Raw genomic sequence first — 18,139 nt, forward strand, 5'->3', positions numbered from 1 at the left:
TTCTCTCATGTTAAATTTATTTTATTATTATATGTTGTTCATTGGTATTTCATTATTCTTTTGTTGGCATGATCATGAAAGAAGTATCATGGTAATATTGTTGGTTTGATTTGTTCAAGTGCTTGTCTTAGAATTTTGGAACTATGATTTCTAGTGTATTCCCTTAAGTTGGTTGTTCCAACCATCTAGTTCTAGATTGGGGAGGTCTGGTCTACCATCCTTCCTCTACAATTTATATCTTTGTGTGCATCCGATTCGAGAATGTTTAATTGCACATGTATTCCCACATGGTCTGGTGAATCTTGGGAAAGACTCATGGAGCAACAACTCCTTGTCATTGAATAATTTTGATCACAACAAAATTGGTGACTCCACTAGGGAGTCCACCATAGTGTTTTCAATCTCCTCTTTCACTCGAGATTTTGGTTTTCTGTTGGAATATGAGCTTTATTTACTACTCTTTGACCTACTCTAGGGCTTTTTCAAACTCAGTTTCTTTAGATTTGAAAATATATGACATTAAATTAGATCCAAATCCACTTTTTATTTTTGTATTTATTTTTTAAAATGAGAATATACTAGATCAAAGGTTTGAGTTGAGAATATATAATTTTTATACATAAGCTGAGTAAAACAAATGCATATATTGATTCTTGACAAAATTTTACTGAAAAAAAATTATATCCTAAAATGGAGTCGTCATAAGGAAGATATTGTTCATTAAAAAATCAACTTATTTTCTAATTTTTCATGAAGGCTGCACAAATATCATTTTTTCATATCTTTTGATTGCATGGACCTCTATTTTACATGGGACCAAAATCATTAGATCTCAATTTTTCATGGATTTCTTTTGATATATTATATTTTAAGTTTCCAATGAATATTCAGTCACAAATGACCTTTGAAGAATTATATTATAATTATTCTATTCTATTTAATTTTTTAAGTTCCTGTAGAGTTTATTTATTGTTTAAATATATTCTCTTCCATATATAGAGGTTTATATCTATCTCATATATGTATCACATTTTTTTCTTTTGAATTAGATTTGATTAATTTTTCAATTTTCGTGTGCCAATCAAAGTTTTCTTGCTTTGTTTTGCTTGCTTTTGGTAGCACCTTTTCTACTTGTTATTTGTGATTTTACAAAAACTAGATGTGAGAGGACTGACTGAGTATTTCAAATCTATCTACTTTATTATATTTGAAAATTCGCATTTATTTCGATACTTCTCTAGTCCTAGCCTTGAATTGGGTTTTGGTTTAAATTTTCCTTGATAGATTATTGTTTTTACATGAGTTTTTTATGTCCATTGAACTCTGAACTTCCTTTGCACTCATTTTTTTATCATCTTTTGATAGATTTCTTTTGGTGATTCATTTGATTGAAAATCTAAGTTTGAGCTTTCAAGTGCATGGTATTATTTCTTGGTTTTTATTTTAGCAATTTTTGAGTGTCTTCTTGAGTGGACTTTGCCATACACAAATGTTGAAGGTTATAGAAATCCCCTTTTCCACTTTCTTTGGTCTAAAATCATAGAAGAAAATAAAAGCATGTCCCTATAAGGATTTGGAAGTGAATTGCATCTCTCCATAAAATTCAAACTAAGACTGGGATATCCAAACGATCATTTCCATTGGAACCCATTTAAATGCAAGTAATCATAGTTTAAAATTAGTCATACTTGACAATATTGCATTATATATATTTAAATTTTTACATCATGAAAAACCCTTCTGAAGGTTATAGTATTGAAATGTATCCAATACAATGCAGGGCGTATTGTAGAATTTACCTAACATCTCTAACCCTAGGTGTCCAGATCGTCCAAAGAGGAAAAAAAGCTTATATAAACTAGTCATGTTAGGGGGAAAGGAGATCAAGCGAGTTTGATATAGTGCAAGAGCTCTGCTATTTTGTTGACTCTATCCTTACTAGAGTTGGAGATAAGAAATGTACATTGGAGAGGAGATTCTCCATATGATGGTATAACATTCTTTTATTGTACCAATTTTTCATCATAATAAGCTCAATTCCATTCCATCAAGTTTATTTCCATTGATTATTATATATTCTTCATTGGTTATTGATTATTATTGTGTTGACATGATCCTAGAGGAAGTATCTTTGTAGTCTTGCTGGTTGGAATTGTTTAGTTGTTTTTCTTGGAATTTTGGAGCTATGATTTCTAGTGTATTCCCTTAATCTGGTTGGTCCAATCATCTACTTCTAGATTTTCGAGGTACGATATACCATATTTCGTCTACAATTTATATCTGTGTGTTCATGTGATTTGAGATTGTTTGGTTGCAGATGTAATCCCACACAATCTTGTGAGTCATGGGAAAGTCTCATCAAGAAACATATCCTTATGATTAAATGATTTTGATGACAACAAAATTGGTGACTCCACTAGGGAGTCTACCATAGTGTTTTCAATATCCTCTTTCACTAGCAATTTTGGTTTTTTATTGGAATATGAGTTTTGTCTACTACTTTTTGACCTCCTCTAGGTGCTTTTAAAACATATTTTATTTAGATTTGAAAATATATGACCTTAAATTAGATCCAAATCCTTTTTTTCTTATTTTTTTATTTTTCAGATGAGAAAATACTAGAGCATAGCTTTCAGATGAGATTCTATAATTTTTTATACTTCAAAATGCTTATATGAAATTGAACTATTACAACAAAATCTTGATGAAGCTTTGTAAGAAATAGAAATATTACAAAGGAAAATGATTCCTTAATGGGAAATCTAGCATAGCTGAGATCATGATATAATAAACATTATCATGAATTTATTGGTCTTAGTGCACAACATATCAACATATTAGAGGAAAGGTTGGAACCAATGCAACAATGGGTAGTTTATCTTTAGAAAATTACCAAGTTATTTTATCCCCCAAATATTAGTACGTAGAAGCTATCATTTCTCTAAGCCATAGTAGTTCATGCAAAACTAAGAACTATTCCTTAAAAGTAAATTTAGGTGAGTGAAATTTGTGGAAACAATATGGTTTTGTATGATGTAATTATGGAAGAGATGTTTGATCAGTTGAACCCAACATCCAAAAGGTTTCGATTGAAGTTGTACAAGTTGAATTCCTTTAGTGTTTTGTAAGAGATATTGATTCAGGCATACATGTATTCATGGGATAAAAAATGTAATTATCTAGCATGTATCATTTTATATAGAGAGAGGATGGGGCATCAATTTGTGGAATCAACCGCATGGTATAAGGGGGTAAGTAGACTTGCAACCACTTGGATAATTGAAAGGGTGGGGAGTAGGCTTGTATTTTAGCTTGACTTGGAATTAAGGGGGTAAGTAGTCTTTCTTTTGGTAGCACTTTTTCTACTTTTTATTCGTGATTAAAAAGAAAACTAGATGTGAGAGGTCTAGATAAGTATCTCAGATCTATCTACTTTATTATATTTGAAAATTCGCATTTATTTCGATAATTCTATAGTCTTCGCCTTGAATTGGGTTTTGGTTTAAATTTTCCTTTATAGATTATTGTTTTTACATGAGTTTTTTATGTCCATTGAACTCTGAAACTTCCATTGCACTCACTATTTTATCATCTTTTGATAGATTTATTTTGGTGATCCATTTGATTGCAAATCAAAGTTTGAGTTTTAGAGTGCTTGTTATTATTTTTTTGTTTTTGTTTTAGAAACTTTTGAATGTCTTCTTGAGTGGCCTTTTCCATACACAAATGTTGAAGTTTGCACAAATCCCTTTTTCCACTTTCTTGATTTTAAAACCATAGATGAAAATCAAAGCATGTCCCTGAACGGATTTTGGAAGTGAATTGCAACTCTCCATAAAATTCAAACTAGGACAAGGATATCCAAACCATCAATTCCATTGGAATCCATTTAAATGCAAGTAATCATAGTTGAAAATCAATCATACTTGACAATATTGCATTATATAAAGTTAAATGTTTACATGATGTAAAACCCTTCTCAAAGTTATAGTATTAAAATGTATCCAATACAATGGGGGTATATTGTAGAAGTTACCTAACATCTCTAACCTTAGGTGTCCATATCATCCAAAGAGGAAATAAAACTTATATAAACTAGTCATGTTAGGGGGAAAGGAGAATAGAGTTTGATATAGTGGAAGAGCTCTACTATTTTGTTGAGGCTATCCTTACTAAAGGTGGAGATAAGAAATGTATGTTGGAGAGGAGAGTCTCCATGTGATGGTATAACAGTATTTTATTGTACCAATTTTTCATCATAATAAGGTCAATTCCATTCCCTCATGTTGATTTCCATTGATTATTATATATTGTTCATTTGTTATTGATTATTATTGTGTTGACATGATCCTAAAAGAAGTATCCCGCTAGCCTTGTTGGTTGGCTTTGTTTAATCGTTTGTCTTTGAATTTTGGAGTTATGATTTCTAGTGTATTCCCCTAATATGGTTGGTCCAGTCATCTACTTCTAGATTTTGGAGGTACGATCTACCATATTTTGTCTACAACTTATATATGTGTGTGCATGTGATTTGAGATTGTTTGATTGTACACATATTCCCGCACGATCTTGTAAGCCTTAGGAAAGTCTCATCAACCAACAAATCCTTATGATTAAATGATTTTGATGACAACAAAATTGGTGACTCCACTAGGGAGTCTACCATAGCATTTTCAATCTCCTCTTTCACTGGCGATTTTTGTTTTTAAATGGAATATGATTTTTTTCTACTACTTTTTGACCTCCTCTAGGTCCTTTTCAAACCTAGTTTAATTAGATTTGAAAATATATGACCTTAAATTAGATCCAAATCCTTTTTCTCTTATTTATTTATTTCCTAAATGATAAAATACTAGATCATAGGTTTCGGATTATATTCTATAATTTTTTATACTTCAAAATGCTAATATGAAATTGACCTAGTACAACAAAATATTGATGAAGGCTTTGTAAGAAATAGAAATATTACAAAGGAAAATTTTTCCTTAATGGGAAATCTAGGATAGTTGAGATCATGAGATAATAAACATTATCATGAATTTATTGGCTTCAGTGCACAACATATCAACATATTAGAAGAAAGGCTAGAACCAATGCAACAATGGGTAGTTTATCTTTAGAAAATTCAAGATCAAAGTAATAAATTGATAGATTCCTTGCGATAAGAGCTATTAGAAAATGGAAATGTGTTGTTAGCAATTGAAAATGAAGAAATATAGTTAAAACAAGAGTAAGTATGGTGATAAAATTTATGATACAAGTCGCTTCATTTAGAAGATTAATAGTTACTATGACACTTGTCACTTGAATGAAGATAGTAATGTTGGTGTTCTTATCTCATGTTATGAGGCACAAAGTGATGATCATGGTGAGTTTATAAATATGAATATCTTAGTGAAGATGATGAAATGTGATCTTTTGGAAACACATAAAAGTAATTAGTTTCAAGCTTTTCACTAAAATTTGTTTTGATGGGAAAAATTTAGGCAAAAATGGTCAAGGTATCAATAAATTTAGTCAAATACATGTAAGACCAAGAACTAAGGTCTCAATTATGAAGGTCAAATAAATAATTAAGCGATCAAGTTAGTGAAAGAAAAGTCATTGATAACAGGTGAAGCATCTATAGGTCCAATGCAGAAAATCAAGTCTAAAAGGAATAATATTGGAATTGAAGTAGCATAATAAGGCATGAGATATCCCCCAAAAATTATTATGCAAAAGCTATCATTTCTTTAAGCAAACTATTTCTTAAAATTAAATTCAAGTGAGTAAAATTTGTTGAAAAAATATGGTTTTGTATGAAGTAATTGTACAAGAGATGTGTGATTTGTTGAACCCAACATCCAAAAGGTTTCAATTGAAGTTGTACAAGTTGAATTCCATCGTTTTCTTCTAGCCCATATTGATTCAAGCATACATGTATTCATGTGGTAACACATGTAATTATCTAGCATGAATCATTTTATATATAGATAGGATGGGAGATCAAGTTGTGGAATCAACCACTTGGTATAAGGGGGTAAGTAGACATGCAACCTCCTAGATAGTTACAAGGGTGGGAAGTAAGGATATATTTTATCTTGACGTGTAATTAAGGGAGAAATTCTAGATAGAGTAATCTCAAGAAGGGATTATAATGCCTATATACCCCATAAACTAGTGATAAAAGAGCCTATATAAACTAGTCATGTCAGGGCAAAAGGAGATCTAGAGATTCTAATATAGCGCGAGAGCTTTGCTATCTTGTTGAGGATATCCATACTCAAGGTGAAGATAGGAAATGCAGGTTGTAGAAGAGATTTTCCATGTGATGGTATAACATTCTTTTACCGTACTAGTTTGTCATTACAATAAGGTCAATTCCATTCTCTCATGTTAATCTCCTTTGATTATTATATATTTTTCATTGGTGTTTCATTATTATTGTGGTGACTTCATCAATCCAGAAGTATCTTGGTAGTATTTTTGGTTTTATTTGTTTAGGTACTTGTCTTAGAATTTTGGAGCTATGATTTCTAGTGTATTCCCTTAAGTTGGTTGTTCCAACCATCTACTTGTAGATTTGGGAGGTACGATCTACCATCTTTCCTCTACAATTTATACCTTTGTGTGCATGTGATTCGAGAATGTTTAGTTGCATATGTATTCCCACATGGTCTGGTGAATCTTGCACAAGACTGATGGAGCAACAACTCCTTGTGATTGAATGATTTTGATCACAACAAAATTGGTGACTCCACTAGGGAATCCAACATAGTGTTTTCAATCTCCTCTTTCACTCGCGATTTTGGTTTTCTGTTGGACCTTCTCTATCTACTACTTTTTGACCTACTCTAGGTGTTTCTCAAACTCACTTTCTTTAGATTTGAAAATATATGGCCTTATGTTAGATCCAAATCCACTTTTTATTTTTTATTTAATTTTTAAAATGAGAAAATACTAGATCAAAGGTTTCAGGTGAGATTATATAATTTTTTATATATAATATGAATAAAACAAATGCATATAGGAATTCTTGTCAAAATTTTACCAAAAAAAATATCCTAAAACGAAGCCCTGATAAGGAACATGTTGTTGGTTAAAAAATCAACTTATTTTCTGATTTTTCATGAAGGTTGTGCAACTATCATTTTTTCATATATTTTGATTATGTGGACCTCTATTTTACATGGGACCAAAATCATTAGATCACAATTTTTCTTAGCTTTCTTTTGATATATTATATTTTAAGTTTTTAATGAATATTGAGTCACAAATCACCTTTGAAGAATTCTACTACGTTTATTTTATTCTATTTAATTTTTTAAGTTTTTGTAGAATTTATTTATTTTTTTACTCAACTATATTCTCTTCTATCTATAGAGGTTTATGTCTATCTCATATATGTATGAAAAATATTTCTTTTGAATTAGATTTGATTAATATTTTAGTTTTGGTGTGTCAATCAATGTTTTCTTGCTTTGTTTTGCTTGATTTTGGTAGCACTTTTTCTACTTGTTATTTGTGATTTTATAAAAGCTAGATGTGAGAGGTATGGTTAAGTATCTCAGATCTATCTTCTTTATTATATTTGGAAGTTTGCACTTATTTCAATACTTCTTTAGTCTTGGCCTTGAATTGGGCTTTGGTTTAAATTTTCCTTTATAGATCATTGTTGTTACATGAGTTTGTTATGTCCATTGAACTTTGAAACTTCCTTTGCACTCATTTTTTTATCATCTTTTGATAGATTTATTTCGATGATCTATTTGATTGAAAATCCAAGTTTTAGCTTTCAAGTTCTTGGTATTATTTCTTGGTTTTTTTTTTAGAAATTTTTTAGTGTCTTCTTGAGTGGCCTTTTCCATACACAAATGTTGAAGGCTACAAAAATCACTTTTCCACTTTCTTTGGTTTAAAACAATAGATGAAAATAAAGGCATGTCCCTAAACAGATTTTGGAAGTGAATTGAAACTCTCCCTAAAATTTAAACTAAGACTGGTATATCCAAACCATCAATTCCATTAGAACCCATTTAAATGCAAGTAATCATAGTTGAAAATCGGTCATACTTGACAATATTGCATTATATATTTTTAAATGTTTACATCATGTAAAACCCTTCTCAAAGTTATAGTATCGAAATGTATCCAATATAGTGGGGTCTTAGAAATGTTCTCAATTGTTGTTCTAAATGTATTAATCTAATGTAAATAGCATTTGGCACATGTGGCACATAGTTAGAGGAGAATTCTCTTGCATGAAGACACTTGGATAGTAAATCATGGAAGATGAAGCTACCAACTACTATCTTGTCAGAGAGGGCACACTAATAGAGGAATGGTGTTTGAATTGTATGGAATAATGTCCTTACTATTTTAATGCTACCTTGTTGTGAATCTTTTGTGGTGGGTAGCCATTTCATGATTTTTCTATGCTAGAGTTTGGAGATGTAGGGATTCTAACAGTTTTGTGACAAATTTAGTCATATTTATTTCATTTATTCAATATATGTATAAAATATCTTACCTTCCAAAATTGTGTGATTGCAATTTTGATTTTTCATCTTGCACTATCTTCATGATTAAGTAAATTTCACTATTTCTTGTTCATGTTAATTTGATATAACATAAAATTTAAATTATTAAGTGATCTAATATAAAACTTTAATATAATAAACATATATTTATATTATATAAATTATTTTGAAAGGTGTTTTCAGATCTAGTACATGCTTGGAGAAGTGTGCCCTTCAAATTAAGTATGTTTGGAGATCAATATACCATGAATATATAAATTTAAAACATACATACATGCAAATTCAAAGTAGAAATGTAACATTTTGAGATAAAATAAACAAAAAATTCAATGGTGACGGCCCCATGCATTAAAATATTATTAGTCACATGTAACGATAAGAAACAAATGCTCATTTGCATCATATATGCATGGAAATTAATAGAATAACAATCCACATACCTAAAAACTATATAAGGCTGAACATGTCATTATACCTCTCTCATAGCTACTTGATTCCATTCATGTAAGTAATCTAGATAATCTCTATTGCTAATAGTTTCCACCAGTCTCATGTGGTTAGAATGAGGTAGGAAGTATTGTACCTTGTGTGAGCTCCTCAAAGAGAGGTCTTGTATTTGCATGTTTGTACCAATGATTAAGTGTGTAGAGTGATATCCCATTGCACCTTGCCTATAATCTATGAACACATAATTATCATTATTTCTTGGATTTCCATTTAGTGTAAGATATTCTATCTTAAGAACCATCTATCCAATTTGAAAATCAATGGCTTCATAAATATTTAATGATGTAGTGAGAGTTTGCTTCTAAATAATTATCCAAATTTACAAGTATTAACTATATTTTACTTAATTAGATGTAAAATATTTAATATCAACTATATCTTATTTATGTATATAAATAAGTTCAATTATATTAAAAACATAGATTTATATTATTTTGGATTTTTAAAGCGTAGAGAGATAATTTTCTAAGATATAAATCTCATTTTGTGTGGAAATTTGATAAAAATGTATGCACGAGGATAAATTTCATTCAACTTAATTTTTTTTATATCCAAAATTAAGATGGATATTTACTATTTTCACACACACACACACACACACATATCATGTAGGGTAAAAATTAGTGAACTTGGGGGAAGTCATACAGGTGTCAGATGAATTTTCCCATTGAAATGTTGAATCCTCAAGGAATATTCTATGTGGTTCTCATTATCATATTCATTTTCAGATTGCTTTTTATTGGTAGAAAGCTTGCTAGTTTAAGAAATCTCCTACATTTTACTCCTCCTTTGGTAATTCAAGCTATTTGAAACTTTTTCTTAGGAATAAAGAGATCCATTTATAAAACAAAATAAAGAAGAATAATTAATATAACTGTGTAAATAATTCATAAACATTAAACTAGCTTAACCATATCAATTAAACACCCATAGGCATCAAAATTATTTATGATAGATTTCACATTATTAAAATTGAGAAAAGTAATAACTAGTAATTTACCCTATAGGTGCAAAGATACAGTGAAGGAATATATAATTTAGAAAATATATATAAGGGATACCAGAGACAAAAGAATTCTTATGGCTGTCTGGTTAAATGTGTGGTCAAGACTATCTTTTACTGTAGCTAGTCTGGTTTTCAATATAGAAGACCACCTAGTTATGATGTACTCTATGCTTATATAGTAATATAATGCTTCTCTACTTACTTACAAAAAAAAAAAAAAAAAAAAAGAGAAAAAAGGGGTACGATACAACCAAGATTAATTAATCAAACACCAAAATTGTTCATTCTCTAGAAAAAGGAATCTAAACTAAAATCTACAAAAGAGGATCTCTTTAAGGCATGATTCACTAAGGATATTTAAGCCACAATGTTGCACTAAGTTGATATAGCTAAAATAGGATGAGGTGCCACAAAATTCATTTTCTTTGACTCTTTCTCAACAAAAACAAGGTGTGGAGCATTTTAATAGGTCCAACTATGTAATAAACAATTATTAAGATATAAACCAAAATTTAGTGCTAGAAGGAAAGATCCCTTTATTGAATTTTAATACATCACCCTATTTGTTGTGTTTATTCTTAAAAGGTGAGAATTTTTTTAAAATGGGAAATGGAGGAAAAAACACTTGAAAATGCTCATATGAAATTGACCTAGTACAACAAAATGTTGATGAAGCTTTGTAATAAATAGAAATATTACAAAATAAAATGATTCGTTAATGGTAAATGTAGCATATTTGAGATCATGATATAATAAACATTATCACGAATTTATTGGTCTCAGTGCACAACATATCAACATATTAGAGGAAATTTTGGAACCAATGAAGTAATGTGTAGTTGATCTTTATAAAATTTGAGATCAAAGTGATAAATTCAAATATTCCTTGCCATAAGAGTTATTAGAAAATGGAAATGTGTCGTTAGCAATTGAAAATTAAGAAATATAGTTAAAACAGTAGGAAGTATGGTGATAAAATTTGTGATGCAAGTGGCTTGATTTAGAAGATTAATATTTACTATGACACTTGTCACATGAATGAAGATAGTAGTGTTGTTGTTCTTATCTCATCTTATGAGGCAGAAAGTGATGATCATGGTGATATTTCTAAATATGAATATGTTAGTGAATATGATGAAATATGATCTTTTGGAAACACATACAAGTAATTGGTTTCAAGGTTTTGTACAAAATGTGTTTTAATGGGAGACATTTAGCCATAAATGGTCAAGATATCAATAAATCCATTCAGATACATGTAAGACAGAGAAATATGAAGGTCAAATAAATAACGAAGCGATCAAGTTAGTGAAAGAAGAGAAATTAATAACAAGTGAATCATCTATAGGTACCAATGCAACAAATCAAATCAAGTGCAAAAGGAATAATATTGAAATCGATGTAGGAGAAAAGAGAATGCACAAGCTAAGTGTTGGAATAGGAAAATAATAATGCATCGCATTCAAGTACATTGGAGTTGGGTCAAATTGCAAGAACTGTAAAGAGTTACTTTTTACGATGAAGATATTATATAAGGTAAGTCTTCCCATGTTATAGAGTCATTTGATCTCAAAAAAATTAGTACGTAGAAGTTATCATTTCTTTAAGTCATAATGGTTCATGGTAAATTGAAAACTATTTCTTAAAGGTAAATTTAGGTGAGTGAAATTTGTTGAAAAACTATGGTTTTGTATGATGTAATTGTACAAGAGATGTGTGATCAATTGAACCCAACATCCCAAAAGTTTCAATTGAAGTTGTACAAGTTGAATTCCCATGGTGTCTTCTAAGACATATTGATTCAAACATACATGTATTCATGTGATAACACATGTAATCATATAACATGTACTATTTTATATATAGAGAGGATGGGACATCAAGTTGTGGAATCAACCACTTGGCACAAGCGGGTAAGTAGACTTGCAGCGACATGGATAGTTACAAGGGTCGCAAGTAGACTTATATTTTAGATTGACATGGAATTAAGGGGGAAATGCTAAATAGAGTAATCTCAACAAGTGAGTAAGATTTGATCAAGTTTAACATGTTAAGGAACCATGTAGCTAAACTATATTCATAGGAAAGTGACCAGTATAACATAATGAACTCATGTATCTTATTAGATGAATTTCCTTTTATTTGGACACTAACAATCAATGGTTGTAGGAATAAGTAGAACTTTCATGGAATAATTAGTTTTATGTAGGTAAAAAAATAAGGGACATAGAAGAAATTTCAATGATAAAGAAATGGCAAGTGAAGACATTGATATGTCCCTTGATGCAAGAAACAAGAAAAGTTGTTGACAATGCACATGAAAAAATTACAGGAATAATTGTCATAACCCTATTTTTGCTCCATTATAGTGAGAGGGATTGAAGTTCAACATACCTCTATTATTGAACAAACTTCATCCCCTTTGATCCTTTATTTTACTTATATGGGTCTTACAAATGAGTTATTAGATGATAAAGGGGTGAAAATACATAATTAAGTAATTTATCGTTATTATTTTGTCCCATTTTCATAATTATGAAATAATAATTATTTCATAATTGAGATTGAGAAAACAAACCATAATTGAGAAAAAGGTTCTAGGGTTTCTCATTACGAGAGAGATCAACTTCGCCAACATTTTTCCTTTCCAAGACTTCCATAATTTTTCATTCCCTCAGAGATAAGCTTGATCTACCTTCTTATGAGTTTTCTAGGATAAAATTATTGTAGAAGTTACCTAACATCTCTATCCCCTAGCTGTCCATATACGTTCTCCCAAAGAGGGAAAAAATCCTATATAAATTATTCATGCCAGAGGGAAAAGGAAATCTAGAGAGTTTGATATAGTGCGAGAGCTTTGTTATTCTGTTGAAGTTGTCCATAGTAGAGGTGGAGATAAGAAATGTACGTTGGAGGGAAGAGTCTCCATGTGATTGTATAACTTTCTTTTATTTTTTGAGTTTGTCATTACGAGAAGGGCAATTCCATTCCCTCTTGTTGATTCCTTTTATTATAATATGTTGGTCATTGGTTATTGATTATTATTCTATTGACATGATCCTGCAAGAAGTAACTTGATAGTATTATTGGTTGGCTTTGTTTAGGTATTTGTGTTGGAACTTTCGAGCTATGATTTCTAGTGTATTCCCTCAAGTTGGTTGTTCCAACCATCTACTTCTAGATTTGGGAGGTAAGATCTACCATCTTTCCTCTACAATTTACATCTTTGTTTTCATGTGATTCAAGAATGTTTAATTGCACATGTATTCCCACATGTTCAAGTGAATCTTGGGCAAGACTCATGGAGAAACACCTCGTTGTGATTGAATGATTTTGATGACAACAGAATTGGTGACTCCACTGGGGACTCTACCATAGTGATTCCAATCTCTTGTTCCATTGGTGATTTCAGTTATCTATTGGAATATGAGTTTTATCAACTACTTTTGACCTGTTGTATGTGCTTTTCAGATTAAGTTTCTTTAGATTTGAAAATAAATGACCTTAAATTAGATCCAAATCGACTTTTTATCTTTCATTTATTTTTTAAAACAAGAAAATACTAGATCATAGGTTTTAGGTCAAATTCTATAATTTTTTATATAGAATCCGAGTAAAACAAATGCATATCTTAATTCTTGTCAATATGGTTGGTTAAAAAATAAACTTATTTTCTGATTTTCCTTGAAGGATGCACAAATTTCATTTAGTGGTACCTTTTCATAGCCTGGTCCTCTATTGTACATGACAAAAAAACCATTAGATCACAATTTTTCTTATATTTCTTTTGGTATATTATATTTTAATTTTCTAGTGAATTTTGAGTCACAAATCATCTTTGAAGAATTCTACTATCTTTATTTTATTCTATTTCATTTTCTAAGTTTCTATAGATTTGTTTTTTTTTTTGCTCAAATATATTGTCTTCTATTTATAGAGATTTATATCTATGTCATATATGTATCAATTTTTTTTTTGAATTAGATTTGACTAATTTTCCAATTTTCGTGTCTCAATCAAAGTTTTCTTGCTTTGTTTTTCTTGCTTTTGGTAGCACATTTTCTCCTTGTTATTTGAAGTTTCGAAAACACTAGACGTGAGAGGTCTAGTTTAGTATCTCAGATCTATCTACTTGATTATGTCTCAAAATTCTCATTTATTTCGAGACTTCTCTAGTCTTGGCCTTGAATGGGGATTTGGTCTAAATTTTCCTTTATAGATCATTTTTGTTACGTGAGTTTGTTATATACATTGAGCTATAGTCCCAAAACTTCCTTTGCACTCCCTTGTTTTTTTATCATCTTTTGATAGATTGCTTTTGGTGATCTATTTGATTGCAAATCCAAGTTTGAGCTTTCGAGTCCTGCGTGTTATTTCTTGGTTTTTTTTTTAGCAATTTTTTAGTGTCTTCTTGAGTGGCCTTTGCCATACATAAATTTTGAAGGTTACACAAATCCCTTTTTCTACTTTCTTTGGTTTAAAACCATAGATGAAAGTAAAAGCATGTCCCTAAATCGATTTTGGGAGTGAATTGCAACTCTCCATAAAACTGAAACTAAGATTGTGATATCCAAACCATTAATTCCATTGGAACCCATTTAAATGAAAGTAATCATAGTTGAAAATCAATTATTCATGACAATATTACGTTATTTAAATATTTAACATTTTACATCATGTCAAGCCCTTCTCAAAGTCATAGTATTGAAAGGTATCCAATACAATGGGGGGCTTCGAAATCTATTAATCTAATGAAAATAACATCTGGCACATGTGGCACATAGTTAGAGGAGAATTGTCTTGCATGAGGACACTTGGATAGTAAATCATGGAAGACGAAACTATCAACTAATAGCTTGTCAGAGAGAGCACAATAATAAAGGAGTGGTGTTGATCCCAAGGAAGATCATGCTTGGAGGGTGTTTGACTTGTATGGAATAATTACCTTATTATATTGATGCTACCTTGTTGGGAATATTTTGTGGTGGGTAGCCATTCCATGATTTTGCTATGCTAGAGTTTGGAGATGTAGTTATTGTAACCATTTTGTGATAAATTTAGTCATATTTATTTCATTTATTCAATATATCTATAAAGTATCTTACCTTCCAAAATTGTGTGATTGCAATTTTTATTTTTGTTATGCATTATCTTCATGATTAAGTAAATTTGATGATTTCTTATTCTTCTTGATTTGATATAACATAGCATTTAAATTATTAAGTGACCTAATATGAAACTTTAATATAATAAACATATTTTTATATTATATAAATTATCGTAAAAAGTGGTTTTTATATCTAGTACATGCTTGGAGAAGTATGCCCTTTAAATTAAGTATGTTTTGAGATCAATATACCATGAATCTATAAATTTAAAACCTACACACATGCAAATTCAAACTGGAAACATAACACTTCGAAATAAAATAAACAAACACTTCAATGGTGGTAGCCCCATGCATTAAAATAATATTAGTCACATGTAACTATAAGAAAAAAAGATATTCATTTGCATCATATATGCATGGAAAGTAATAGCATAACAATCTACATACCTAAATATAGTTTATATAAGGGCGAAAATGTCATTCTACCTCTCTTATAGCTACTTGATTCCATCCATGTAACTAATCTAGGTAATCTCTATTGCTAATAGTTTCCACCAGTCTCTTGTGGTCAAAATGAGGTAGGAAGTATTGTACCTTCTGCGAGCTCTTTCAAGGATGGGATTGTAGTTGCATGTTTGTAGCAATGATTAGCAATGATTAAGTGTGTAGAGTGATATTTCATTTCACCTTGCCTATAATCCATGAACACATAACTATCGTTATTTCTTGGATTTCCATCTAGTGTAAGATATTCTCTCTTAACAACCATCTATCCAATTGGAGAATCAATGGGTTCAGAATCATTTAATGATGTAGTGAGAGTTTGCTTCCAAATAATTATCCAAACTTCCACGTATCAACTATATTTTATTTAATTAGATAATGAAGTAAAATATTTAATATCAACTATATCTTATTTATGTATATAAATAAGTTCAATTATATTAAAAACATAAATTGATATTATTTGGGATTTATAAAGTGTAGAGAGATAAATTTCCTAAGGTATAAATCTCATTTTGTGTGGAAATTTGAGAAAATGTTTGCACGGGGATAAATTTGATTCAAATTAAAAATTAGTGAATTCGAGGAATTTTCCCCTTGAAATCTTGAATCCACAAGGAGTCTTCTATGTGGTTCTCATTATCATAGTCATTTTCGGATTGTTTGTTATTGATAGAAAGCTTGCTAGTTTTAAAAACCCATGCATTTTAGTTCTCCTTTGGTGATTCAAGCTATATGAAACATTTTGTTATGATATAATTAAATTAGTTATTGTTTTTTAAATTATAAAATTCATATTCTTATGAATTTCATAAATTAGTGATACTTTACGAGCAATAAATAGAGATGGAAAATTTTGTCATAAGAATATTAAAAACTTGGATAATTGATTGGATGAATTTAAGAATACAAAAACTAAAAACTAAATTAGTTGCACTATCCCCATGTAAAGTTCAATGGAATATAACACTTCAATTCGATGTGAACGTAACTGTTTGTGGTACATAGTTGAAAACAAAAGCTGTGACACCGTGAAAATGAATGAAATTATTGGTAGCGACACCGTAACCGAAAATAAAATGCGAAACTGCACGATTGTTTTATTATATGAAGGATTTAGATAGTGACTGGTGAGAATAGCACAACATGAGAGAGAAACACACAGTGCAGTTGAATAGATATTGACATATCGTAGCGGATGAAACAGTCGGTTAGCTGAAATCGAGCATCGATGGCGTTGCCGCAAATGTTCCAGATGCGGCCCCCAAGGTTTTGAAAGCAGGCGGTGCAATCAGATTGAGAGATTCCCTGATTGCAAACACCACACCCATAGGCAGTGGGTGAGCCTGCTCGCGATGCTTTGTAGTCGTAACCGCTAGAGGCAATGTTTCCCTCTACATCTACGAGGAGGGATCCAACAGTACTATAAAAGGGACTTACACGCAGACAATACGAAGATTGAATTGGGTGTGCCTACAGCACTGCCCACAACCAATGCAGCTACTATGATTAGTGCCAATGCAAAAGGCGCAAATGAGTACCTCATCGACATGGCTGGCTGGGTGGAATGATATATATATAAATTCTACTAATATGAATAAACTCTGATTGACAATGGGAAATGGGAAATGCCGGGTGGAATGATATATAACCTCTAATAAGGCTGCCTCTTGCGATGCTTATCAATGTGTGGTGGCAGCCTCCATTTATAGAATTCGTCTTCTGTGGGGATGGGTGTGGGTAGCATTATATGTTGGACACCAGTTGTCACACCCCCAATTATTTTTTTTGTTTAATTGAGTGGGTGCGGCATCTCCTAAGTTAATAATTTGTTCACCGTTAATTAACTTTGCGAACTACGCCTTCAACAATTCACAATAAACATGAATTCATATTATTAATGTGCGGAAACCATCAACAATATAAGGATAATAATACAACTCGACAATAATATAAAAGAACTATCTTTTATTATATAAGCGGAATTTTTACATGACCGGGAGCCGCGCTCAACCAGCGTTCCATAAAAGGGAGGGTGCCCGCCCATGCTAGAGTGCACGGCAGTCTGCCAAGACTCCACCAAGAATATAATATACAATATCGAGTTTACACCTTTCGGCGTTGGGCGGGTGGGCGCACCCGTGCACAACCCTTACCCGAACCACAACTCACACCCGATGCTAACTCCGTGTGGTAGGCGCCCACGCACAGTACCCTACTGCGCCCAATACCTTTGCCCATCTCGGCAGGCTCATACCCGAGCTGTGGTAACGCCAACCTGCGCCTTCACCCAAGTGCGCACACCGTTGTGCGATGTAGAGAGAAGTGCCTTCGGTTGATTGTTAAAGTGAACCGCAGTCCATTCATTATATATGTTAGCGAGGTCGCAAGTCCATCCTCGGCCGACCTCCAAAATATTAACGTGAACGCCCATACTTTGTTTGCCTCCAACGTCGGCTCGCCCAAGTGTGGGTGTGTTCACATATGCGG

General features: G+C 31.3%; 1 protein-coding gene across 1 annotated transcript in view; it reads right to left on the bottom strand.

Moving 5' to 3' along the window:
• Window positions 1-17,890, bottom strand: part of LOC149176653 (plasmodesmata-located protein 8-like) — an 86,869-nt gene extending 68,979 nt beyond the window's left edge. The window contains exons 1-3 of the mRNA XM_089421527.1: window positions 17,822-17,890; window positions 17,647-17,714; window positions 16,836-17,072 (exon numbers count right to left, since the gene is read on the bottom strand). Coding sequence (XP_089277653.1) covers window positions 16,836-17,072; window positions 17,647-17,714; window positions 17,822-17,890 — 374 coding nt within the window. The remainder of the gene's footprint in view (window positions 1-16,835; window positions 17,073-17,646; window positions 17,715-17,821) is intronic.
• Window positions 17,891-18,139: the final 249 nt, after the last annotated feature.

This window comes from Pinus tabuliformis, chromosome 4_1, assembly GCF_031772625.1.
Source record: "Pinus tabuliformis cultivar Carrire ecotype Pingquan chromosome 4_1, CPIR1, whole genome shotgun sequence".
NCBI lineage: Eukaryota > Viridiplantae > Streptophyta > Pinopsida > Pinales > Pinaceae > Pinus > Pinus tabuliformis.